The 27,507-nt window shown below is 40.4% G+C and overlaps 1 protein-coding gene across 1 annotated transcript in view; it reads left to right on the top strand.

Annotated features, from left to right (window-relative positions):
* Positions 1–19,766: 19,766 nt before the first annotated feature.
* LOC308547092 (DNA mismatch repair protein Msh3-like) overlaps positions 19,767–27,507 on the top strand; it is a 70,125-nt gene continuing 62,384 nt past the window's right edge. The window contains exons 1-3 of the mRNA XM_081116836.1: positions 19,767–19,846; positions 20,622–20,736; positions 26,991–27,055. Of these exons, the coding sequence (XP_080972962.1) occupies positions 20,665–20,736; positions 26,991–27,055 (137 nt within the window). The 5' untranslated portion in view covers positions 19,767–19,846; positions 20,622–20,664. The remainder of the gene's footprint in view (positions 19,847–20,621; positions 20,737–26,990; positions 27,056–27,507) is intronic.

Below are 27,507 nucleotides of genomic sequence, written 5' to 3'. Positions count from 1 at the left end.
AGACATGTGTGGCCGGCTGTGGCGTTCTTTCTCAGCGCAGCCTATCGACCCGTCTCAACCCGGTCCTTCACGTCACTGCTGCCAATCAGATTTAACACTTGAGATCCAAGAACTAGCTTTCCTTGTGTCATCCTTCCTTGTTCACTTTGCACAAAATATCTTTTTCCTTGTCAACGTCTTAAGCTTTGTCTGCACATAGTTACTTTCAAGCTTATATTTGGGATGCTATTTCTCCCCTCCCCCGTGCTGTTCTTTGTGGAATCTACTAAACAAATTTTGCACCCAGCCGGGCGTGGCTCAGCGGTTGAGCGTCGACCTAGGATCCAGGTGATAGGGGTTCAATTCCCAGTCAGGGCACATGCCCGGGTTGCGGGCTCGATCAGTGACTTTCTCGTCATTGATGTTTCTCTCTCTCTCTCCCTCTCCTTTCCTCTCTCTGAAATCAATAAAGATATATTTAAAAAAAAAAAAAAAATTTGTAAACCAATAAAGATCACCATAAAAATGACGATGGTAACAGTTAACATGTTTTGAGTATGTGTTACTATGTACCAGGCACTGTACTAAATGTTTAACATGTATTATTTCATTGAATCCTTGTAACTTTATGAGGGGAAATGGTAGAGGCTGGATTTGAACTGAGAGCACCTGCCGCCTTAGCCCCAGTTACTAACCTCTGAGCTGTTACCTCCCTAGAACAAGTGAGGCTGGGTTACAGCCAGAATGATTCCTCGTGAGCATGCTTTTGCCTGTGGTGTCCCTAAGCCAAAATTAAAGCCACTACCTTTGTATTTTCCCAGAGTGCAAACCAACTTAGCACACCTTTCGGTGTCTTTCTAAGAAATTTATAGTTTTATGTTTATGTTAAAAAATGTTCTGGTGGACTTCATAGGTATGACTTGGCTCTTTATTCGCCTCTTTTGCTTTTATCTTTTCGTAGCTCAGCCAGCCTCTTTAATTGCTGAGAGCCCAGTGTTCTTTGTCATTCTTCTGCACTCACGGGTGGTGTTCTTTTGTGGTTCCTTTTTCTGTCGTGGTACCATCTTAGTCTGTTTCAGCTGGTGTCGTCTTTCATTTATTCAGGAGTGAGTTATTAAAATAAACTTTATATTTGTTTAGCATTTTAGGTAAATGTTAGGGTAAAACATTGATTTATTTTATCACAACAATCCTATGCAAAGAAAACTTACTTTTTTATTGATTTACTTTTTACCTCATCTTGCTTTAGTTCATATGTAGTCATTGGGAGGGGAGGGGAGGGGAGGGGAGGGGAGGGGAGGGGAGGGGAGGGGAGGGGAGGGGAGGGGAGGGGAGGGGAGGGGAGGGGAGGGGAGGGGATTCAACAGCTATTTATTGAACATATTGTGATCCCAGACTATGGGAGTGAAGATAAGGTCCCTGTGCTCACTGAGCTTGCATTTGAATAGAAAAGACAGTGAGGAAGTGACCAGAGTTGGGGTTTTCGTTATGGAAAGAAAGTGGAGGGTGGTGTGGACAGGGATGGAAAGGGTTAGGTTGGTCTCGTGTGTCCAGAGAGCCTCTCGGGGAAGCGCGGATGGAGATCGTGGGGAGGAGAGGGGAGGGTCCTGAAGGCACAGTAGGCAGTGAGCCTGGCAGCTCTGATGTCAGAGAACTTGGAGTGACCAAGCTATGGACAGAAGTTCCCTCGGACCAAAGCCTCGGGCAAGAGGAAGAGGGTGACAGGTGCTCGGAGTGAGACTCGAGAGGTAAGCAGGGTCACTTGCCTTGTAGGTCAGGTCAGGATTCCAGATTGGAACCTAAGATCAATGGCAAGTTGTTGATGAGCATACAGCAGAGGTATGGCGTGAACAGACGTGGGTTCTAGGAAGACCTCTCAGGGTACAGGGTGGAGAACAGATGGAAAAGGGGCAGATGGCTGTGGGAGGACAGTTAGGGGGCTGTTCCAGGCATCTCTCTGAGAAACGATCTTTCACGGAGACTAGTTAATGGCAGCAGAGATGGAGAGAAATGGGTGGATTTAAGAGGCCACCCAGCGGGAACAGAAGAGCCAGTCTGCGTGTCTACCGCGCTCTGCCTTGTTCTGCTCTGTCATGTAAACAAATGCCCATTTCGCAGCCAGAGAAAAGCAGAGCAGAAGTGAGACCTGAAATTAGTTTCTGTATCAGGAACAGGCAGGGCCTCACAGGATAGTTATAAAGCTAATAAAGATTACAGCACCCAATGAATGGCAAAGTATTCAATTAACAGTCACCTAGACAGGGTTCTGGTGTGAGCTCTGCCCTCTCACGTGAATGTGTGTGATGTCAACAGAACTTTGATGAGCACATGTGCACTTAGCTGACGTTCCCCTCCCCCCAAGACGTCCATTCTTTCTTTCATTTGCTCGCTCACTGATTCAGAATAACATTTGCTGAGGCCTGCTAGCTGCTAGGAAGGTTCGCTCGTCTCAGTCTTGAATACCACATGCAGCCACTATGCCCAGGGTGGGCTTCGGGTGTTTAAAGGAATAGATGGGCCACATCGCGTGTAGGACACAGTCAGTCCGGTTTCCATTTTAAGGTGACAGAGCTTCACCTTTCTTCCCCGTGACCCTCCACATAGGGTGTAGACGTTGATAGACCTCCATCCCTGTTCTCCCGTCTCTGATGTCATGTCCTCAGCACCTTCTGTAGCTGCCCCCAGTCTTTGCTCCACATGCTAATCTCACTTCACTCGAACACTTGGTCAGCTCACCCACCACCATGCCCTCTGTTAAAGCTGTTGGTTAACGGAATGGATTGTTTTTGACTGAGATGTCCAGTCATTTCAGTCAGGAGTATCTGGTTGCCCATTGTTGACTGTTACCGTAGCCAAGGTGATTGACGCAAGCAGTTGTAGCACATAAATCCTCAACCTGGTTTAAATGCAATTTCTTGCTAATGTAAAGTCCAGTGGGTAGTGGATGTGGGATTGGAGTGGTTTTTTGCTCCATTCATGGACCAAGATGATGGAGTCAACAAGATTGCCCTGAGCTCAACATCCAGCTGGCATGGGGGAGAGAGCAGACCCAGGAGGTTTTTATGGGCCAGGGCTAGGAGAGGCTTAATCATTCCTACCCACCTTTCATTGGCTAGAACTTGGGTACATGGCCATACCTAATTTCAGGGGAGACAGAAATGCAGTCTCTGTGTCTGCCCAGGAGGAAGGGAAAGCCCAGTGCTCCAGGCTCTGCCCCTGCTAATGACTCTCCTTGTGTGGTACCTGCTTTTTGATTCAAATGGTGAGGGTCAGGAAAGGACCAGAGATGTGGAGAAGCCTCCTGTGTGGTTTTCTAAGTGCTTCATATCCAGTACTGGGCTTTAGGGTGGGAGATGTCTGCATTCTGATTGTTAATGTATCTCATAATTGCTATTACTGTTCTCACAGGGAAATAAATGCTCGGCTGGATGCTGTGTCCGAAGTTCTCCATTCTGAATCCAGTGTGTTTGGTCAGATAGAAAATCATCTGTGTAAATTGCCTGACTTAGAGAGAGGACTCTGTAGCATTTATCACAAAAAAGTAAGTGATAGAAATCAAATCTATTAAAACTGATAATGTTCCTCAGCATGAAGACACCAGATAGAAAGGAAAACATCTCAGCTGTGTTGTTATTGTATCTTGTAAAATGTTTCAGAGAACAGAGAGAATCCTGGAAAATTTTAATGGCACAAATTAAGGGTAGTCCAATTTTTGCACTGTAAAAAGTAAAGTTTGCCCACTTCTGTTAACTACAGCAACACACAAAGGCCCTTCTGTTATAATACAGGATATTCTTATGTTTCAGCCTCAAAGTGTGGACCATCGTCAAACTGGGAAATTTGCTTAGACTAGCTACTTTTAAAAAGAGATGCCTGATTATGTTGACCTCAGAATAGCTTCTAATTTGACTTCAAGGAAAAAATCTGCTTGTGTATTATTTGTGGTGGTTTAATATGAAAACAAGTTTAGATATTGAAGGTAATTTTAAAACATTATTTTGCAGAAGTCATACACCTACATTATACCCTTTGTTCCTTATTTCAAGAGATTGAGACGAGACCATGTTTGTCACCTTCTTGCTGATGAGAAGTTGTATTTACTGCTATCTATATATAATGCTGCAACAGCTTGCATCGCCTTGGCTACAGCGATGCTGCTGAGAGAGGGCTGGTAACTTGCTAGTAAGTAACAGAATGAGCATTTAACCAGGGTCTTTACTGGGTTTTTGGTGGCTGCACTTGTGGACACTGTCATAGTGATAGTAGTAGTTGGACTGCCTTTACATTTTTTTCCTGGTTGTAAATTATAATTTTTGTTCCAAATGTAAATCCTTGCCAACTTAATAATGTCATTGTAGAACACTTGACTTTTACACCCCCGAATTTTAGTCTTTACTTCTTTTAGGCTTTTTCTGTTACATAGTTTTACTAGAACCAAAAGTAGTGCTTCTGAGGATACTTGCAGTGCCCAAGAGGATGTGTGTATCTGTTCTCTATGCTCCAGCTGAATTTGAAAACAAAGAACAAGCCAGAATCGGGAATTCTAATCTCCAGGGAAAAATGCGTGAGTTGTTCATGGAGCCAGTGGAGCCTGTTGTACCATTATTGGTGCACTCGTTGTTTGCTGGCAACATCAGAGGCTGTGCTGACAGCTGAAAGTTTTGTGATTGACTTTTTTGGGATACAGAGAAGATGCCAAACCATTTGTTATTTTGTACCCTTGGCCAGTACCTGGCAATCAGTGCATAGTATATTGCCCTCCTCAAGCAGCAGATCTCCAAGCACCTTGCCTCTACTTGAAAGGGCTCACTGGCAGATGTCAGAGATGTCTGTTTTTCTTAAGAGAAGATAGGGAGAGAAAAATAGGAGCAAAGCTGGAAAAATTATCAATTGCAAATCAAAAGAGCTAGTCAAGGCTCCATGGCATCAAGATGGCAGCATCGTTCCATGCAGCTGTGGTTTCTGTTATGCCTCTTGCCTCTCTATAAACTTGACTTTGATGTTTGCATGTCATAAGGTTTGTGTATTTATAAAATTTTAAAACTCTGGATAAAGGTCAGAATCTATTTTTTTTAATTGACATATAACATATTATTTTCAGGTGTACAACATGATTTAATAAGTAATATTGTGAAACAATTACCACAATAAGTCTAGTTAATATCCATCACTGCACATACTTACTAAGTTTTCTTTCTTATGTGAGAACTTAAAACAATTTTTTTATTAAAAAATAGTTGGCATACAATGGTCCATTAGGGGTCAGGTGTACGTACAACACAGTGATTTGACATTTATACTCCTTAGGACGTGATCACTGCACTAAGTCTAGTGACGGTCTGTCCGCATCATGGTTAGTCCACATTGACCGTCCTCCCTGAGCTGTGCTCTCCCTCTCCATGGCTTATTTATTTTATAACTGGAAGTCTGTACCTCTTTTTCCCTTCACCGTTTTCAGCCATCTCCCTACCTCTCTCCTCTGGCACTATCAGCTTGCTCTCTTTTTCCGAGTCTGTTTTTATTTTGTTTTGTTTGTTTGTTTTAGATTCCACATGTAAGTGAAATCATATGTTATTTGTTTTTCTTTGTCTGACTTATTCCTTTAGCCTATACCCTGTAGGCCCATCCATGTTGTTGTAAATGGCAAGGTTTCTTTCTTTGACGTGGCTGAGTCATGCTCTTCTGCATATCTGTGCTCCATCTGTGGACACCTAGGTTGCTTCCATGTATCATAAATAATGCTGCAGTGAACATAAGGGTGCATATATCTTTTTGAATTAATGTTTTCATTTTCTTCAGATAAACACCCAGAAGTGGAACTGCAGGGCCATCTGTGTTTAATTTTTTGAGGAATCTTTGTATTTTCCATAGTACCTCACTAATTACAATCCTACCAAAAGTACATGAAGGTTCCCTTTTGTGATGAGAACTTTTAAGATCCACTGTTTTAGCAACTTTTGAATATACAATACAGAATTGTTAACTGGTGTCACCGCGCTGCACATACAGCCCCGGGACTGACTTATTTTATGACTGGAAGTTTACCCTGGGACCACCCCCCCCATTTCACCCACTCGACCGCTGGCAGCCACCCATCTGTTGTCTGTACCCATGAGCTTGTTTGTTTCTGTTTTTTAGTTTTTTTAGATTTCACCTATAAGTGAGATCATACAGTATAGAATCTAATTCATTTTAAAAGTATCCAATATGTTGAGAAAGAATGGCTTTTATTTTAGAGTTTCAAAATACACTTGACTAAAGAACTTATGACTCATTCAGAAGCTGTTCCTTGTTGCTCTTTTAATGTTTACTGTTTTAGTGTTTAATGTGCCTAAAGATTGGTTTGAAAAGTGAAGGTTAGAAAAGATACGGTAGCAAAACAAATCACTAGGAAGTCTAAATGCTTTAAGCCAATTTTTTATAGATAGTTAGACTCTTGAAACCTTGGTGGCTGTTGGAACCCACCATCAACCACATATCTGTTCTTTATCATTAGATTATTCTGAAAATCTTCCACTATGTGAAATTCATAACATAGTAAGGAACACTGTTTGGCTCTTGTAGAAGTGGTGAGCCTAGGCCATCTGGCTGTGTGAAAAGTGCCATGGAATAGGCACAAGTAGGTATTTTTATGGAGATAATAATAGAGGGTCCCAAGTGGGCTAATCCTGAAATAAAATAAACATTTTTTTTCATAGAACTTAAAATTCAAATCTTAGAAAATACGGATACTCACAAGAAGCAATTAACTTAGCTCAAGAACTTTTTTGTAAGAAAGTGACACACAGCTGCTAAGGTTGGCAAGTACACTTAGAGGATAGTAGCACTTAGGAAATGGTGGGAGGACAGTGATCCCAGAATTCTCCCTAGGTGAGAGTAGTTTCTTCGCCAGACCTTGAAAGCCTAATGTTAGGTTCCAGCGTCAAGCTCCAGCTGGGGCTCGGCTTGTGCACTCGCGGGTTGTACTTAAGTTCTTCCACAGGCCAACCAGAGCGACTCAGGAGCAGCGCTTCACCCTCAGCCTCAGCTTTCTTGCAGATCCACTGAAAGAAACTTGAAAACAACCTCCCTTGGGCACTTAGGACTTGATTGAAAAGCACTTCTGGTTTTCAGACTGCTTCTATTGCTGATTTAAACTTTACATCATATCTGAGCATGAAAAAATCAACCCTTTTTCTTGCTTCTGAGGATGCAATAATCTCATGTAAATTATTTTTCAAAAAAAATTTTTTCCATGTATAAGTTAAGTATTTTCCCCCAGGAGAGGTAACTTAAATATAAGTTAAACATCTTCCTCTCCTGAGCATTAGAGCAAAAATAGAATTTGAGAAGCAATGGGCTAACTGAACAATGCAGCTTTGCCACATTAGTAGGGGACAGATGTTAACTGATTATTCAAACAGTCACTCGTGGTGTAGGTTGAGCACAGGCTGGTGCACCGAGAGAGGTGGAGGAACAGTATGAAACTAGCATAGCTTTGGCAGATGTATCGGCTTAGGAGCAAATCCTGTCTCAGGTATGTGATTCTAGGCAATCACATAGTTCCTTTCATTTCAATAAACGACAGCTGTGACCTTGCATGAGAGCCTTAATTTCTCTAGTCTTTGGTTTCATTTGTAAAATCAGGATAAGATGCTTAGACAGTTTTTGTGAGGATGCCCAGTAAGTCTCAATACATCTTTTGCTTTTTTACACCTTAGTCTGTCTAACATGCTCAGTGAAAGTGAATACTGGGGCATGTCTTGACCATGTTTTGGAAGATTGTGTAGAAGGTGATTTTATAACTTTTTCTAAATCTAAGATGCTTTTGCAATAAAGATGTTTGCTGAAGAGCCATGGAAGTAAAGGCTGGTTATACCTTTAGGTTCCTCCAGCCAGAGTTGGTTTTTCCTTTAGCAGGGAGGGGACCCTCTTGACTTCTATGGCCCCCAAAAGCCTCTGAAGCTCCATAGGTTGAAGGGGAAGATGGGTCAGATCTGAACACACCTTATCACCCCACCTGTGATGCGTTTGGCAAGCACCCTCACAGAGAAGGGGTTCAGTTTTATGGACTTCTGACTGCTCTGCAGCATGGAGCCCAGTTCTAATGGGGCATTGATAGGGGCAGCCAATGCAGAGACGACCCCTGCGATGTGATAGCTGGAGAACATGGCCACACATTGTGTACTGTCTACTCAAATGAAGGTTTTGGGGTGTAAAAGCAGATGCTGCCGGTGATACTAAGGGATACAAGTGTGTGTGTGTGTGTGTGTTTACGTGTTTACAGGCTTTTAGCTTTTTCTTAAACTCATTCCATATATCTGTTTGTTGGTTGGTTGGTTTTTTATCTTTATTGTTGAAAGTATTACAGATGTCCCATTTTTCCCCCCACTGAACCCATCTACCCCACATCCACCCCACCCCCAGGCCAATGTCTGTGTCTATAGGTTATGCTTATAAGCATATAAGTTCTTTGATTAATCTCTCCCCACCCACCCCCCCATCCCCACCTTCCCTCTGAGATCCCTCAGTCTGTTCCATGCTTCTATGTCTCCGGGTCTATTTTGTTCATCAGTTTATTTTGTTCATTAGATTCCACATATGAGTGAGATCATGTGACACTTTTCTTTCTCTGCCTGGCTTATTTCACTTAGCATAATTCTCTCCAGCTCCCTCCATGCTTTCCCAGAGAATAAAAGATGCTTCTTCTTTACAGCTGCATAGTGTCCATGGTGTGAATGTCCCACAGCTTTTTCATCCATCATCTACTGACGGGCACTTGGGCTGTTTCCAGATCTTAGCTGTTATAAACTGTGCTGCTATGAACATCGGGGCGCATATATTCTTTCTGATGAGTGTTTCAGGATTCTTAGGATACATTCCTAGGAGTGGAATCACTGGGTCAAATGGCAGCTCCATTTTTAACTGCTTTCCACAGTGGCTGCCCCAGTCTGCATTCCCCCCAGCAGTGTAACAGGGTCCCCTTTCTCCACACCCTCGCCAGCACATGTCGTTTGTTGATTTGTGGATGGTGGACATTCTGACAGGTGAGAAGTGATACCTCATTGTGGTTTTAATTTGCATCTCTGATGATTAGCAACATTGAGCATTTTCTCATGTCTCTTGGCATCTGCATGTCCTCTTTGGAGAAGCATCTATTCAGGGCCTTTGCCCACTTTTTAATTGAATTGTTTGTCTTCCGTTACTTAAGTTGTATGAGTTCCTTTTATATTCTGGATATTAACCCTTTATCAGACGTGTCGTTGGCAAATATGTTCTCCCACACAGTGGGTTCCCTTTTCGTCTTGTTGATGGTTCCTTTTGCTGTGCAGGAGCTTTTTATTTATTTGTTTGTTTGTTTGTTTGTTTTTTAAATGAGGTTTATTCTTTTTCTTTCTATTCAATCCTCATCTGTGAATATTTTTTCCGTTGCTTTTCAGAGAGAGTGGAGGGAGGGAGGGAGAGACATCAATGGGTCGCCTCCCCCACGTGTCCCCGTTGGGGGCTGGGAGCGAGCCTGCAGCCGAGGTACATGCCCCTGGCCCGAATCGAACCTGGGACCATTGCGTCCTTGGGCCGACGCCACAGCCACTGAGCCAGACTGGCCAGGGCAGGAGCTTTTTATTTTGATGCTCCCGTTTGTTTATTTTCTCCTTAGTTTCTCTTGCCCTAGGAGATGTATCAGCAAACATATTGCTACAAGGGATGTCTGAGATTTTGTTGCCTGTGTTTTCTTCTAGGATTTTTATGGTTTCACATCTTACATTTAAGTCTTTTATCCATTTTGAGTTTATTTTTGTGTATGGTGTAAGTTGGTGATCTAGTTTCATTTTTCTGCATGTACCTGTCCAATTTTCCCAGCACCATTTATTGAAGAGACTGTCCTTACTCCATTGGATGCTCTTGCCTCCTTTGCCAAATATGAACTGACCATAATGCCGTGGGTCAACTTCTGGGTCCTCTGCTCTGTTCCACTGATCTATGTCTGTTCTTGTGCCACTACCAGGCTGTTTTGATTACAGTGCCTTTGTGGTATAACTTGATGTCTGGTATTGTGATCCCACCAACTTCGTTCTTCTTTCTCAAGATTGCTGCAGCTATTCTGGACCTTTTTTGGTTCCATATGAATTTTCGAAGTGTTTGTTCTAGCTCTGTGAAATATGCTGTTGGTATTTTAATAGGGATTGCATTGAATTTATAGATTGCTTTGGGTAGTATGGACATTTTAATGATATTGATTCTTCCAATCCATGAACACGGTATATTCTTCCACTTGTTTATATCTTCCTCTGTCTCTTTTTGCAGCATCCTATAGTTTTCTAAGTACAGGTCTTTTACCATCTTGGTTAAGTTTATTCCTAGGTATCTTATTTTTTTAGTTGCAATGGTAAATGGGATTCTTTTTTTGGTTTCTCTTTCTGCAAGTTCATTATTGGTGTATAAAAATGCCATCGATTTCTGGGTGTTAATTTTGTATCCTGCTACCTTGCTGAATTCATTTATTAAATCTAGTAGTTTTTTGGTGGAGTCTTTAAGGTTTTCTGTGTACAATATCATGTCATCTGCAAATAATGACAGTTTTGTTTCCTCCTTTCCAATTGGGATGCCTTTTCTGTTTCCTTCCTGTCCGGTGGCTGTGGCGAGGACTTCCAGTTCTATGTGGAATGAGAGTGGTGAAAGTGGACATCCCTGTCTTGTTCCTATTCTTAGGGGAAATGGTTTTCGTTTTTGCCCATAGAGTATGATGTTGGCTGTAGGTTTGTCGTATATGGCCTTCATTATGTTGAGGTATGATCCCTCTATTCCCACTTTGCTGAGAGTTTTTATCAGAAATGGGTGTTGGATTTTGTTGAATGCTTTTTAGCATCTATTGATATGATCATGTGATTTTTGTCTTTCAATTTGTTTATCGGATGTATCATTTTTATTGATTAGCAGATATTATACCAGCCTTGCATCCCTGGAATAAATCGCACTTGGTCATGGTGTATGATCTTTTAAATATATTGCTGGATCCAAGTTGCTAATATTTTGTTGAGGATTTTAGCCTCTGTGCTCATCAGGGATATTGGCCCATAATTCTCTTTCTTTGTAGTGTCTTTATCTGGTTTTGGAATTAGGCTAATGCTGGCCTCGTAAAAAGAGAATGGAAGTGTTCCTTCCTCTTGGATATTTTGGAATAGTTTGGAGAGGGTAGGTGTTAGTTCTTTGAATGTTTGGTCAAACTGCCCTGTGAAGCCATGCAGGCCAGGGCTTTTGTGTGCTGGGAGCCCTTTGATTACTGTTTCAACTTCATCAACAGTTATCAGCCTATTCAGGCTTTCTGACTCTTCCTGATTGAGTTTTGGAACGTTTTATTTTTCTAGGAATTTGTCCATTTCATCCAGGTTGTCCAGCTTGGTGGCATATAGTTGTTCATAGTATTTTCTTACAATCCTTTGTATTTCTGTTGAGTCAGTTATTCTTTCACCTCTTTCGTTTCTGATTTTGTTTATTTGGGTCCTCTCTCTTTGTTTCTTGATGAGTCTGGCTAAAGGTTCATCAATCTTGTTTATCTTTTCAAAGAACCAGCTCTTGGTTTCATTGGTCTTTTGTATTGTTTTTTAGTCTTTATGTCATTTATTTCTGCTCTGATCTTTATTATTTTCTTCTACTTACTCTGGGCTTTTCTTGTTGCTCTCTTTCTAAGTCTTTAAGATGTATGTTTAGATGGTTTATTAAAAGTTTTTCTTGCTTTTTGAGGTAGGCTTGTAGTGCTGTGAACTTCCCTCTCAGGACTCCTTTCATCGTGTCCCATAGATTTGGAGTTGTTGTGTGTCCATTTTCATTTGTTTCCAGGAAGTGTTTGATTTCTTCCTTGATCTCTTTGGTAACCCATTCATTGTTTAAAAACATGGTACTTGGCCTCCTTGTGTTTGAATGTTTTTTAGTGTTTTTATTGTAGTTGATTTGCAATTTCATGGCACTGTGGTCTGAGAAGGTCCTTGATATTTCAGTCTTCTTGAGCTTGTAGAGACTTGTTTTGTATCCTAACATATGGTCTGTCTTTGAGTACGTCCCATGTGGACTTGAGAAGAATGTATATTCTGAAGCTTTGGGGTGGAATGTTCTGTAAATGTCAATTAGATCCAACTGATCCAGTGTGTCATTTAGGGTCACTGTTTCCTTGTTGATTTTTTTTCTGAAAGCCCTATCCAGTGAAGTCAATGGGGTGTTAAAGTCCCCAGGTATGACTGTATTGCTGTTGATCTCTCACTTAAATTCCTCTAGAAGTTTTTATAAATTTAGGTGCTCCTATATTGGGTGCATATGTTTACCAGGGTTATAGCCTCTTGTTGGATCGATCCCTTTAGTATTATGTAATGACCTTTCTTGTCTCTCATTATAGTCTTCATTTTGAAGTCTGTTTTGATCAGTATGAGTTTTGCTACCCAGGCTTTGTTTTCATTTACTTTTGCATGGAAAATTTTTTTCTATCCCCCACTCTCATCCTGTGTGAGTCTTTTGTTCTGAGGTGGGTCTCTTGTAGACAGCATGTATTTGGGTCATGTTTTCTTATCCATTTAGCCACCCTGTGTCTTTTGATTGGAGCATTTAATCCATTTACATTTAAAGTTATTATTGATAGGTACTTATCTACTGCCATTTTATTCTTTATGCCTATGTTTCTCCCTCTCTCTCTCTCTCTCTGTTTCCACTTATAATTACAGCAATCCCTTTAACATTTCCTGCAGTGCTGGCTTGGTGGTGATAAACTCCTTTAGCCTTTTTCTTTGCCTGGGAAGTTCTTTATTTCACCATCTATCTTGAATGATAATCTTGCTGGATAGAGTAGTCTTGGTTTCAGATCCTTGTTTTGCATTACCTTGAATACTTCATGCCATTCCCTTCTGGCCTGTAGAGTTTCTGATGAGAAATCAGCTGACAGCTTTATGGAAGCTCTTTTGTAGGTAACAGCTTGCTTTTCTCTTGCTGCCTTTAAGGTTCTTTGTCTTGAATTCTTGGCATTTTAATTATGATGTGTCTGGGTGTGGGCCTCTTTGGATTCTTCTTGCTTGGGACTCTCTCTTCCTCCTGAACTTGTGTGACTTTTTTCTTGACCAGGTTAGGGAAATTTTCTGCCATTATTCCTTCAAACAGGTTCTCTAACCCTTGCTTACTTTCAACCTCCTTGGGCACTCCTATGATGTCAATATTATTACATTTCATGTTGTCCCACAGCTCCTTTAGACTGCCCTCCTGTTTTTTTATTGTTTCTTTCATTTTGGATCTCTGACTGATTTTTTCTACCCTTCTAATTCGCTGGTCTGATCCTCAGCTTTCTCTAATCTGCTGTTTATTCCTTCCAATGTATTCTTTATTTCTGCTATGACATTCTTCATTTCCTTCATAGTTTCCATATCTTTTTTCATGCTGTTGAGCAACCTTACAATCAGTATTCTGAACTCTATATCTGATAGATTCCTTATCTCTATTTAGCTCTTTTTCTAGAGACTTCTCTTGCTCTTTCATTTGGGGCTTGTTTTTTTGTCTCTCCATTTCGGCTGCCTGTTTGGGTTTGTTTCTAAATATTAGGTAGATCTGCTAGGACTCTCAGTCTTCTTAGAGGATCTCTGGTGCCGGTCAATGTCAGACCCAGTTTGTGACTTGCCTTGAGTAGCCTATTTGGAGCTATCAACAACCCACAGCTTGAGGTCTCCTCTGCTGGTGCTGGGTGAGGTTGGAGAGGACCAAGATGCACACCAAAGTCTGCTTTTCCAAGGCCCGGGTCCAGAAACAGATCAGGCAGACTCAAAGCACTCTGAGGTCTGCCTGTGTCTTCAGACTGATTAACCTGATTCTCTTAATGAGCCTCAGGCTGTAGAAACTCGAGAGGGTAGGGCAAGAGGTTTTCCAGCAGGGAGGGGTTATTGCTTACCCCCCAGGCAAAAGCCAAAAATTGTGTGCCTGAGAGAGATGTCCTCTGCAATCTTGGGAATGACTCGGCACAGGAATCCAGAGGGTTGCCATCTGAGCTCTCTCTCCAAAGCCCACAACGCTAGATTCTCCCCACAGAGCTCTAGTCCACTTTGCCCTCCCTCTGCTGGAGCCCAAGGTGAGTGGCTGCACAGGAAACCTTGGTGCATTGGCTCTTTAAGAGGGGGCCTGCATTTCCAGCTATCTCTCCCTGGCAGACTGTAACACTGCTGCTTTTCACAGCCTGGTGTTACGTGGGCACCTTTCTTAGTTCTTAGTTTCTTAGTTCTTGGCTGGGGAGCCTAGCCTGGGGTTTAGGCCCGGAGTTCTCAGTTGAAATCCCCTACAGCTGAGATATCCCTCCGGACCTTGAGCTGCTGCCTGTGGGATCCCTGCAAGCCCTCTTGTGCCTCTGCACTTTGTACCAGTCTCTGTGCAGTCTCCACTTTTCCCCCTTGGTTATGAGGGTTCTCTCCAGCTTGTCTTCAGTTGATTGTTCAGGATGGTTTTTCTATATTTTAGTTGTAATTCCAGTTTGGTCCCGGAGAGTGTCAGTGTAGCCTCCACTCAGTCCACCACCATCTTTAATCTTTAAACTCATCTATTATTCAAAAAAAAAATTTTTAAGGTTTATTTTTAGTGCTTCATTTTTGTTAGAATTGTATCATTAAGTGACTATTGTCCAAAAAGCTTCTATGTCCCACATTTATGCAAACATCCAGCTTCCTGTCTGTACCTTTCCCAGTACACAGGGACCTGTCTGGAGAAGAGGTGGTTTATGATACGTTTTCAACTAAACTTTTGTTCAGTTGCACCTAACTTATTTTTCTGCATAATTTACTTCATTCCCTGTAGTTTAATAATTATCTTTTTAAATATGTTCTTAGCATTAATTCATTTTATATATACTACTTACTATATATACTTACCTTTAACTCAACCCTAAATCTTTTCACCTCAAGATATTTATTTGCATCAAATATTTTATTCATTGTATTTTCTTGAACTTTCTGACCTGATACACCAGGACCAGTTTCCCTTTATACTGTCTGAGATTCCCTTTGTTTCCCTTGAATGGACTTTTCTGTTTTTTCTACGTCATGTCTTCCTGTTTTGCTTTCGTCTTTTCGTTGGAATATATTCTCCAGAAGTATTACAAGAAAGGGTATTGAGAGTAAATGTTTTGAAACATTGATGTCTGGAAATGACTTATTTTTTCTACTTTCACATTTTTTGGTAGTTTGGGTATAAATTTCTAGGTTACACATGATTTTTCTTTGGAGGCAGAAACATACATTGAGGTAAAGATCATCTATTCAATAAATGGTGTTGGGAAAATTGGACAGATACATGCAAAAAATGAAACTATATCACGTTCTTACACCATACACAGGAATAATCTCAAAATGGATTGAAAACTTAAATGTTAAAATCCTGGAAGAAAAACATAGGCAGTAAAATCTTAGACATTTCTCATAGTGATGTTTTTTTCTGTTATATGTCCTCGAGCAAGGGAAACTAAAGAAAAAATAAAAATGGGACAACATCAAACTAAAAAGTTTTTGCATGGCAAAAGAAACCACCAACAAACTGAAAAGACAATCCACAGAATCAGAGAACATATTTGCCAATGATACATCTAAGGTCTTAATATCAAAAATTTATAAAGAACTTATAAAACTCAGTACCAAAAAAAAATCCAGTTAAAAGTGGACAAAGGCCCTGAATAGACACTTCTCCAAAGAGGACATGCAGATGGCCAATAGACATGAAAAGGTGCTCAATGTCACTAATCAGAAAGATGCAAATTAAAACCGCACTGAAGTATCACTTCACACCTGTCAGAATGGCTGCCATCAACAAACGGCAAGTGCTGGCGAGGATGTGGAGAAAAGGGAACCCTCATGCACTGTTGGTGGGAATACAGTCTGGTGCAGCCACTGTGGAAAGCAATATGGAGTTACCTCAAAAAGTTAAACTGCCTCATGACCCAGCAATTCCATTTCTGGGAATATATCCAAAGAAACCTGAAATACTAATTTTAAAGAATACAAGCACCTCTATGTTCATTTCAGCATTATTTACAATAGCCAAGATTTGGAAGCAGCCCAAGTGCCCATCAGTAGATGAGTGGATAGAAAGCTGTGGCACATTCACACCATGGAATACTACTCAGCCATGAAAAAAGAAGGAACTCTTACCCTTTGTGATGGCATGGATGGACCTGGAGAGCATTATGCTAAGTGAAATAAGCCTGTCAAGAAAAAGACAAGTTCACTCGTGTGGAATCTAATGAACAAACAAAACAGAAACAGATTCATAGGTAGAGAACAGACTGACAGCTGCCAGAGGGGAAGGGGATTAAGCAAAACAAAAAGCAGAACTCGAGGACGTAGACAACAGTATGGTGATGACCAGAGGGGAGGAGGGCGGGGAAGCAGAAGAGAGTTTAGGGAGATAAACGGTGATGGAAAGAGACTTGATTTGGGGTGGTGAGTACACAGTACCATTTGCAGGTGATGTATTATAGAATCGTACCCTGAATCCTATATAGTTTTATTAACCAATGTCACCCTAGTAAGTTCAATAAAAAAGTAAAATAAACAAATAAATAATTTTCCTTTGAATTTTTTTACTCCATTGTCTTCTAGCTTCTGTTATCTTGCATAGTATGAAGTCATTCTGATTATGGAGTCTTTGCATGTCTTTTTTTTTTCCTTACTTTTTTCTACCCCTCTGGAAATTGGAAGATTTTCTCTTTGTTCCCACAGTTCTAAAATGTCATGATGACTTGTCATGATTTGGCCTTTCAGCCTGGCAAATTGAATTCTGAAGTTCTGGGAAGTATTTATGAATGAATTTTTTGGTGATTTCTTTCTTTCTGGACTCTTATTTGAGTTGACTTGAACTGAGTGTCTCTCTTCTGTACTTTTCATCTCTTTACCTTCTTGGGCATTTCATCACCTTTATCTCCTACCTCTCCTGTTGAATTTTTCATTTCTACTAATGTTTTGTTTTTGTTTTTGTTTGTTTGTTTGTTTGTTTAATCTTCATGCGAGGATATTTTTTCCATTGCTTTTCAGAGAGAGTGGAAGGGAGAGAGAGGGAGAGAGAGAGAAACATCGATGGGCTGCCTCCCGCACGTGCCCCAACCGCCGGGGCCAGTCCAGGGATCGAGTCTGCACCCGAGGTGCGTGCCCTCAGCTGGGACCAAACCCGAGACTCTTCAGTCTGCGGGACGACGCTCTGACCACTCAGCCAAACGGGCCAGGGCTACTAATTTTTAAGAATGTTTTCTTGTTATTCTTTTAATGTTTCTTTTTCTCCCCATAGCATCCCATTTTTGTTCCGTGCTTGAAACATTCTTTTTCACTGAGGATATTAGTATTATTAGTATTACTACTACTATTTAGAAGTTTTCTTCTGTCTGTATAGGCTCTATTCCTGTCAGGCTTTTTGATTGATTGATTGATTGATTGATTGATTGATTGATTGATTTGGTCTTTGCATTTCATATTAGAATTTTTATCTGGTCTGATAATTTTTTAAGATCAGAAGACAAAAATGCCTATAGGAAGGTCTCTGTGGTTGAATGTGACTTGCAACCAGCTGGCCCATTTATTGGGAGAACTCCTATAGTATTTTTTAAATTTTCCTCTGGGCTTGTGAGATTCCCCAGAGACCCTTTCAGCCCCTGGACTAACGAACAAGATTCTGGGGGCTAGATGGGGACCACTGGGAATCTCAGTGTTCAGTTTGTAACCATTCTTTTAATCCCTTGCTTTGGTGGTACCCTCATCCTTCACAGTGCCGGAGGCTGGTTCAAGATAGCCCGTTTTACCTTCTCCAGAAACTAAAACTAGTCTTCTAGGGTGGGAGAGTGGTGGTTGCTCAGGGACATGGACAGGAATAATGGGAGATTGAGGGATTTCATTGCTTCTTAAATCCTTCCAAACAGTCCTTTTCTACACCTGCCTCCCAGATTTCACTTCCAGAGGGAATTTGTTCCACCAGCTCCTGAGTATTTTAGGATTCTTGGTGTAACTCAAGTTGGGTCCTAGTTTTCCTCAGGGCCAGTTTAAGATTAAAGTATTTTGAGTCTTCCAAGTCATTTACCACTTCTGCGTACTTTAGAATATCTAAGATGTTGTTGCATTTGATCTTAGCCAAAAGGCCAAGACCCAGTATAAGATGGTGTTGCTGTTGTTTTTTCTCCTAGTTATTCTTGCGGTGTCGGACCTTTTTAAGCTGTCTTTGACTGTAGTTTCAAGATATGGTGAAATTAGATGCACATGTTTAGCCCATTCTTTTTCAGAAGCTCTAATGTAAAAGTTAGTCATGCTCATGTAAAAGATTACAACAGTGGCCTGGCCAGGCACGGCTCAGCAGTTGAGCGTCGGCCTAGGGTCCAGGCGATCGGGGTTCGATTCCTGGTCAGGGCACATGCCCGGGTTGTGGGCTCGATCAATGACTCTCTCATCATTGATGTTTCTATCTCTCTCTCTCCCTCTCCTTTCCTCTCTCTGAAATCAATAAAAACATATTTTAAAAAAAAAAAAAAAAAAAGAGTGCTCTCAAAACCATAAAAAATAATAATAATAATAAAATAAAAGATTACAACAGTGTTCACAGGAATGAAACAGGATGAGAAGCCTCCACCCCCTCCGCACAACTACTGCCCAGAGTAATTACATGTGTACCTTTCCAGAAATGTTTTATTTATACTTTTATTTCTATAGAATAATGCATATAAAGAATCACAAATGAAATTTTACTGTGCAAATATATATAGTATATTCATACTATGTATATTTAATATATATTGAAATTTTGGAGTTCCATATCAATTTGTACATCAGTATATACACACATCTGAATTTTTAAAACTGTTTCATACAGTGTATGAGTTTTTCTAATATCTCAGTTGCTGGATATTTGTTTCTTATTTATCTTTTTAATGTTATTACAAATAATTCACTATAAATATTCAGATACACATATTTTCACTACTTGCTATAGTGTATTTTTAGTTAAATTCTTAAAAGTATAATTGCTTAGCCAAAAGATATGCCTACTTTTTTATTATGATGATATGCCAAATTGCCCTTCAAAAAGGTTATTTCTCTACCAATGGTATATAAAAGTGTCTTTTTTTACACCTTGTGTGACTTGGTTATTATCAGGCTTTAAAATTTTTGACATCCTGATAAGTGGAAAATGCTGCTGTGTTTTTTTATTTGCTCGTCCTAATTATATGTGAGGTCGATCGTGTGCTTATTGGACATTATTTCATGAGTTGCAGATTCAGTTCAGTTTATTCTTTGGATTATTTATCTTTTCCTTGTAAGATTTGTAAGAGTTCATTATATTTGGGGGAACTTTGTCCTTTGTCACTCATATGTCTTACAGATGTTTCCCCAGAATTGTTCTTTATATTTTTGACATTGTTTATTTTTGCTATGTGATCAGTGTATTTGAAAATGAAAAAATACTGAGCAACTATTGGCTTTACTATCCCTGTCTCAAATTATTTTCCTTATAGCTTTAAAATATTATTTTAAAAAGTGTTTCAACTATTGATTTGACATTTAGAAGGTATCAACAGGACTTTATTTCAATTAACTAGTTTATAAAATAAATTAATTTTTTCTTTAATTATTATTTTAACTTTAAATAGATCACTCATTAAATTTTATTTTCATGTATTATATGCTATTTAGGTAAAAACGTATTTCTATTTTCAGTGTTCTACCAAAGAATTCTTCTTGATTGTCAAAACCCTTTATCACCTGAAGTCAGAATTTCAAGCATTAATACCTGCTGTTAATTCCCACGTTCAGTCAGACCTGCTCCAGACACTTATTTTAGAAATTCCTGAGCTCCTCAGTCCAGTGGAGCGTTACCTAAAGGTCCTTAATGAGCAAGCAGCCCAGTAAGTAGATGTGGCTCTTTCTTCCAGTGGTGGAGGGTTACTTTGCTTGTCCCAGTGCATTTGCCATTTGATGTGTGGATTCGTGAGCTTCACTGAAAGTAGTGGAAGAAGTTGCATGTGAAATTAGAATTGTGATTGGATACTGAAGGCTCTGTATTACAGCCAGAAGTAACACTTTGCTGTCCAAAATCTAGGCAGTTCATCATCTAGGACAGATGTAGTACTTGCTCAGGCATCAGATGATGAAACTTAAAATCCAGACAGAGCAAGTAGTAGCAGCCTGTTCATCCAAAAATGGGGGTCAGGTGGCATCTTACACTCACTCATTTGCTTGAAATCTAGGCATGATCTGCCTTATATTGAGAAACTGCAGAAGCAGAGTGATCCTTTCATAAGCAGGCCTTTTACAATTCATCCCACAAAGAACTCTGTAAAAGAAAGAGCATTTGACAGTATTTGTGTTTGTGTTTGTCTTCTGAATAGGCGAACAATGAATATTTTTTCTCTTGGTTTTATCATTGGAATCATGAACTTGCAAAATGAAAATGATGTTAGGGTAAATTTGTCCGTCTTCCAAGAAATTAAGAAACTTACCCATAAATATTTAGCACCAGTTTTCTGGGCTCCCAACCCTCTGGATTTTCATGATGTTGTGAAAAATAATTGATAATTGATCTACATTATATGCCTCAGTGTGTATATTTGCATTTTTATTTTTTAGAATTGGGGATAAAACTGAATTATTCAAAGAACTTTCTGATTTCCCTTTAATAAGAAAGAGGAAGGATGAAATTCAAGGAGTGACGGACAAGATCCAAATGCATTTGCAAGACATAAGAAAAGTACTGAAAAGTCCCTCCGCACAGTATGTGACAGTATCAGGACAGGAGGTAATGTCAAAAAGACCTCGATCTGCTTTAGTTTTCCTCAGTAAAGAAGTGTTTTAAAATGTAGATAAAGCCCTGGCCCGTGCGGCTCAGTGGGTTGGGCAGCATCCTCTGCACCAAAGGCTGCTGGTCGGATCCCCGGCAGGGCAGGTGCCCAGTGGGGGGCGTGGGGCGTGCAGGCGGCAGCCAGCCGATGGATCACGCTCAGATCGGTGTTTCCCTCTTCTCCCTTCCTCCCTCTCTAAAAACCAATCAACTGTTCTTTAAAAAATGTAAATAGCCCGGCCGGGCGTGGCTCAGCTGTTGAGCGTCGACCTGGGATCCAGGCGATCGGGGTTCGATTCCCGGTCAGGGCACATGCCCGGGTTGTGGGCTCGATCAGTGACTCTCTCGTCATTGATGTTTCTGTCTCTCTCTCTCCCTCTCCTTTTTTCTCTCTGAAATCAATAAAGATATATATTTTTTAATGTAAATAAAAATATGAGGATAGGATGAAAACATTGTTTTGTTCAGATTTTCTGTTTTGTTCCTGAGAAATATGTTGTAGCACTTTATTTTGATAATTATTTTAATAAGTATTTTTGTTTGCTTATTTACTACAGCAAATAAACTTGGTAAAATCATGTAACTTAATGTTATATGTGCTTTAATATTATCTGTTGAAATTATAGAAAACTTTGACTATTGTAAATAGTAACTTACAGAATTCATATACCCTAAATCCAGGAGAGTGAAGTTAGTGTTTGGTCACGTGCTTGCAGATGCTGAAAGGCTACAAGTGAACCACCAGCGCTGACTGGATCACACAGGGACAATGGCAGGGCTTCCTTCTGACGTTGGTGTAGGTGCTAAAAACAAAGAGCAGAACGACAGTGAAAACCTACGTTAGTGCGTCTTCCATGGAATTATGGCCCTGTTTAGAATGTGGTCTTGGTATAGACTTCTGTTTAGGGTTTGATACTCATTCCGAACGAGAACCAGGATAAACTACACGTTTAGGCGTGGCTGTGCCCTGTGGCCCTGTTAGGGCTCTTGAGGTATGCCTCCTCTAGGTCTTACGTTTAACAAGAGATAAAGATCCTGATGGAGGAATTTGAGAAATTTTGCTTTGTTGAAATAGCAAATTAAGATATTTGTGAATAGTTTGTAGGATTTTATTTTATTTTTTTTATTTTTTTATTTATTATTTTTATTTTTTTTTAATATATCTTTATTGATTTCAGAGAGAGGAAAGGAGAGGGACAGAGAGAGATAGAACATCAATGATGAGAGAGTCATTGATCGGCTGCAGCCCGCAACCCGGGCATGTGCCCTGACCGGGAATCGAACCCTGATCGCCTGGATCCTAAGTTGACCCTTAACCACTGAGCCACGCCCAGCTGGGCGAGTTTGTAGGATTTTAAAAACAGATTTTTTTCCTTGGAGTGAAAAGCTTAATTTCAAATCAAGTTTTTAGGTATTTACATTGCTTTATCTATTTAGCCAAAAGATGATTTATTTATATGGTTATTTGAAATAAGAAGCTATAGTAAATTATAATCGTTAAAATGTTTATTATTCTTATGCCATTGAATACACCATTGATAAAGTCGGCCTGTCTTCTGGACTAAAATTATTAAGATGTTATACTCAGGCAGACATTTTACAGCCATTCCACATGGAGCTGTCTGTACATAACAGGAAAACTATTTGGCAGTATTTGTATTTTGGTTTTTTCCCCTGAACAAATACCAGAATACCAGATACCAAATATTTAATTGTATGTTTTGGTGTCAGCATGCAATCATGACCTTGCAAAGTGACAAGTGACCTTAGTGCCACTATTCTGGCTTTTTATTGAAATGAGATAACCAGCCCTGGCCAGTTTGGCTCAGTGGTTAGAGTGTCAGCTCATGATTTTATTCTGGCCCAGGGCACGTGCCTTGGTTGCAGGCTCGATCCCCAGCCTGGTCAGGGTGCATGCGAGAGACAGCCAATCTGCATGTCTCTCTCATATCGATCTCTCTCTCCCTCCCTTCCACTCTCTGTGAAAAGTAACGGAAAAATACCCTCAAGTGAGGATTAAATTTTTTAAAAATGAAATGAGACAATCAAAACTGCTTAGTAACTTTAAAGAAAGACATAGTAGAGCCCGGCCAGCGTGGCTCAGTGATTGAGCATCAACCTAGGATCCAGAGATCGCGGTTCGATTCCTGGTCAGGGCACAGGCTTGGGCTGTGGGCTTGATCCCCAGTCGGGGGCCTGCAGGAGGCAGCCAATCAATGACTCTCATCATTGGTGTTTCTGCCTCTCTCTCTCCCTCTCCCTTCCTCTCTCTGAAATCAATAAAGATATGTTTTTTTAAAAAGAAAAGAAAAAGAAAAGTGCTTCCCTGGTGTGGCGGTGAGGAAAGCTGAGTTTAAGTGCCAGTTCTTGCGTACGCATGCGGTGTGACCGCAGAAGGTCACCTTTGTTGTGAGTCTGCCATGAAGACCGATCGTGTTAAATACATGCATGTGCTTTCTAATCATATAGCACTACACAGATGTCACTCATATAATGATGATGATGGTACTAATACTGATGTAGTTGCCCTTTATCTGGCCCTTGTCAGAGTCCAGCACAGTGCTGGGTGCTTCGCACATGCTGTTTAATCCCTGTCACAGCATAAGGAGGGTTACTCCAGTTTTGCCGGAAAGAAAGCTGGAGTAGGAGGTAAGTTGTCCAAGTCAGAAGCCCAATTCCATCCCAGCTCTGCCTGACTCCAGTCTTTCTACCATGTCATTGTTTCACTCTACTCATAGATATTAACATAAGGGATTATCAGCATCATAGATTTTATTTGATAAAATCCAGACATTTTAGAGCTCGTACTATTCAAACTAAAATAATGCTTAAGTCTTGGGAAGACAATTCTGGATTTGATTGGCAGTTTGTAAGTAAAAACAACCAGGCATTTGTAAAAGATACTAAATTATTACTCTTTATCAGCGCAGCATTTAAGTTTAAGAAGAAGCCCCACACGGAGATGAAGTAATTGGATTACAGATGACTGGGGAGGGAGATAGATGCTCTCATTCTGCTTTTAAATTTATCTTTATTGTTGACAGTGTTACACATGTCCCCCACCCCCCCATCGATCCCCTCCACCCCGCATCCGCCCCACTCCATTCTTAATCTTTACTAGGTTAAGATGATGCCTCTGAGACAATAAATTTCTTGGTTATTAACAGTAGGATGGAGTCCCATTGGTTTTTTAAAACCTTCTCTAGAAGTTTAATAGTACAAATTAATGCAGAATAATTTTTGCAACATTTTTTAGAATTAGTGAGTCTGTTTATTTAAACACCAAATGAATTCTAAGTATTTGGCATTGTTATAATCAAATTCTGTTTAAAAGTTTGTACTAAAGGTATTAGCAAATTATTTTGAGATACTTGAAGGACTGAGAACAGACTTCATCAAATGTGATTCCCTCCAAGACGTGAGGGAAGAAGGGAGGAAACCCTTATCTTAGGTCCACGTGCTTCTATTTCATACCCTCCCTCTGAAGCTTTCTTTTATACAGTAACTGTTACAGTTTTTATAAACCTGTTTATAGCAGTCCCACACGGTACATGGATCTTGTTGTTATCACTTAAAATCAATAAGTAGACAGACTGCCACGCCAGGGTTCCTTTAGGCAGCATTGGTTTTCCCTGTTCCCAGCTTTTATACACTCGTGAGGATCCTGAGCCTCGTCGCTGACTGAGAGTATTAGCTTATAAGGAAATAATGAAAGCAAAGCCTGCATAGCTGTACCTGGTTCACTGCTCCTGCAATGGTCTCTGTCACATGTTATGTGTATAGAGAATTCTCTCTTAACCTTGAATTAAACATGGAAGGATAACGGGTGATATTTAGATTTGGGGAAGTATTGATAAGTAGTATTATTCTTAAGGAAAGGGAAAGACATTTGGCAGAAAATCTTTAGAAGAATTGCATTCTCAGGATGCAGCATATCCAAATACCAGCTTAGGGTGTTTAAGATGTGGAAAGCATTCTCTGTTAAATCTTCTACATTTAAAAAAAAACAGTTGCACATTCTTAAGAGAGTAAGAAAGAAAAGGGGAGAGGACTGGCTTGAGTGTGCTGCTGGGGAAACAAAGCAGCTTCTGGGGTGTTAAGAACGTTAGCAGACTCAGCGGTGATGCCGGCCAGGGATACCACAGGCTGCAGTGAGCCACAGTATCTGGCACGTAACCGAGACAGACCTGGATCCGGAAGAAGCACACGAGGGATTGCTGCAAAAATCAAGGCAGGCTTCTCACATCACACCTAAGAAACACAGCCAGGGACTATAGAGCAGGGAGAGTTGCTGTGAGAACTTCCCAAGATTTCTGAAATAGATGTTATTTTCCAATTTTAGTTGATTTTCTTTTCTTGAGCCATCTTTAAACAAAAGGCCTCTCTGCCCATTCTTAGAAGCTCGTAAAAGGCAGTGGCGGCTTTCCTCCCCCACTAACGATGTAGAAGAGGGAAACTGCTGGTTGATCACAATGCTGAGGAGAAACCCAGGCTGAAAACCTGGGACTACCGAAGGAAAAAGGAGGAAACCCAGGATCAGCACCCCTGAGGAAGTGGCCCCGGGCTTGCCACGCAGAACCGCATGGGCTCTCCAGGCTCCCTCGGCCCCCTGCAGGTTCTGCACACGGCCTTCTTGAGGGGCTGTGCTCCTTAGCGTAGACCCTTGATACTTACAGATCGAACAGTATGCTCCAGACTGTTTATAAGCCACTCCAGGGGGCTGTGACCAGTAGCAGTTTGTCAGGTGTATAAGATACACATTTGAATCCAGCGCTGTCCTGGCAAAGTATGTCAAATTATGCGCTTAAGTAACCAGCCTCGCTGGCTGCCCACGGCCTCATTGAAGCGGTTTGGGCTTATTTGCAAAATTTCCACCATCCCCTAGTCACAACCGTTCTGATCTAGATGTGTCCTTCCCGATTGTTAGTGATCCAGTATGTTCCCAAATTTTTCAGTTTGCCTTTGGCATAGATAGCTCTTCCCAGAATTATTTTATCAAAAGACCAATACGTTGTCTCATACATTTAAAAATAATATTTAAGCAAAATTTTTTAGCTTAGTTTTAAAGTGATTTTATCTCTCCCACCCATGATATTTATTTTGTGTATTTTCCTCAATTTTTGTAGCCAAAGTGAACTTTGGACTCTTCACTCTGTTGAACTGGGTGTGGCAGACTCAAGTGTTCATTTATCTCTATGCAAGAGGACGTCATTAGTTACAGAATTTTTGCTAAGAATGAAAATTCTTAAAATTAACTATTAGTTCCTATTATAATTAATGTAAAAGCTAGTGTTTCTATTAATAGAAAGGTAAACTCAAGAGCCAGGCTGATACTATTAATAATAAGCATATTATAAATACCTGAAATGTTATAAATCTGATTAGTGTTAAAAAAAAAAATTCCTATAGCCATCTTAAGATTAGTGGTGGCCACAGTGCCACTGGGTTCCATCCTGTACAAAATAAGTTTCTTTATTTGAGTAAAATACTGGCTTTCATTGTAACAGCCCTGCAGTGTGCGCAGGAGGGCCAGCTGCTACCTTACGAGCCCTGGAAACGGAAGGCGGGAGAGGAGCTCGGCCTCGCTTGCTCCTGGCTGGCTTCAGAGGCGCTGTCTGCAGAGCGCGTTGTGCCTTCAGAGCTGAGGCTCCTACAGGCGAGGCACGAAGCACGCAGGGGAAGCACCTTCCGTGACAGTCAGCGCTTTCTTCGTAGGACTTTTGGAGGAGTTAGGCTCCTTGAATAGAAACTATTATAGTAAAGTCCCCTTCTGTTCAGAATCGGGGAGAGGCCATATCTAAAGTGTGTATAACATCTAATAATTGAGCATCTAAAAATTTTATGGACTTAGAAATTCAGTCTTACTACTGAGTAACAGATTTCTCGAGATAAGTGGGTACTAATAAATGAAATAGGCCATTGATGGAAAAAACCACCATTTGTGGCATGCACAATGCAGTGCTACAACATTAAAGTGTCCAGTGATCTCCTTTGCTCAATACAGATTGTACTTTATCCCAAGTATTGGAACCCCAATTAATAATATTGGATTGTAAGGACATATATAAACTCTCCCAAAAACAGTACTGGATTTGTTTTGACTATTCAGAATAATATTTACTATTTATAATTAATATTTAGCATAATTTTGAGGAAACTTTAAAATATGGATAATCATTTAAATATCTAATTTTGATTTATATTTATTTTAGTTTATGATTGAAATAAAGAACTCTGCTGTATCTTGTATACCATCTGATTGGATTAAAGTTGGAAGGTAGGTTTAAAAATGTATATTTTTAAATTAAATGAACTATAATGATATCTGTATATCTCTGTGCTACTGACTGATAATAACCATACCCTTTTCATAAAAGCAATTCTTGCCTGTTGTTGTTTTTTCATTTTATTATTGTTTAAAATATTACAGATGTCCCTTTTTCTCCCCAATGACCCGTTCCACCCCGTTCCTTCCCCCTCCCCAGTCCCTCTCTCCACCATTGTCCGTGTCCTTGGGTTGTGCATATTTGCACATAAATTCTTTGGTCACTCTCTCTGCCTCCACCCACCCGCCCTCCTCCATTCCTCTGACATTTATCAGTCTCATCCATGCTTCCACGTCATTGAATCTATTCTGCTCATCAGTTTATTAAGTTCTTTAGATTCCACGTATAAGCGAGATCATGTGATGTTTGTCTTTCTCTGCCTGGCTTATTTCACTCAGCATAA

The sequence above is a fragment of the Miniopterus schreibersii genome (genome assembly GCF_964146895.1).
Source record: "Miniopterus schreibersii genome assembly, chromosome: 17".
Classification (NCBI taxonomy): Eukaryota; Metazoa; Chordata; class Mammalia; order Chiroptera; family Miniopteridae; genus Miniopterus; species Miniopterus schreibersii.
This window is presented reverse-complemented; position numbering and strand designations above follow the sequence as displayed.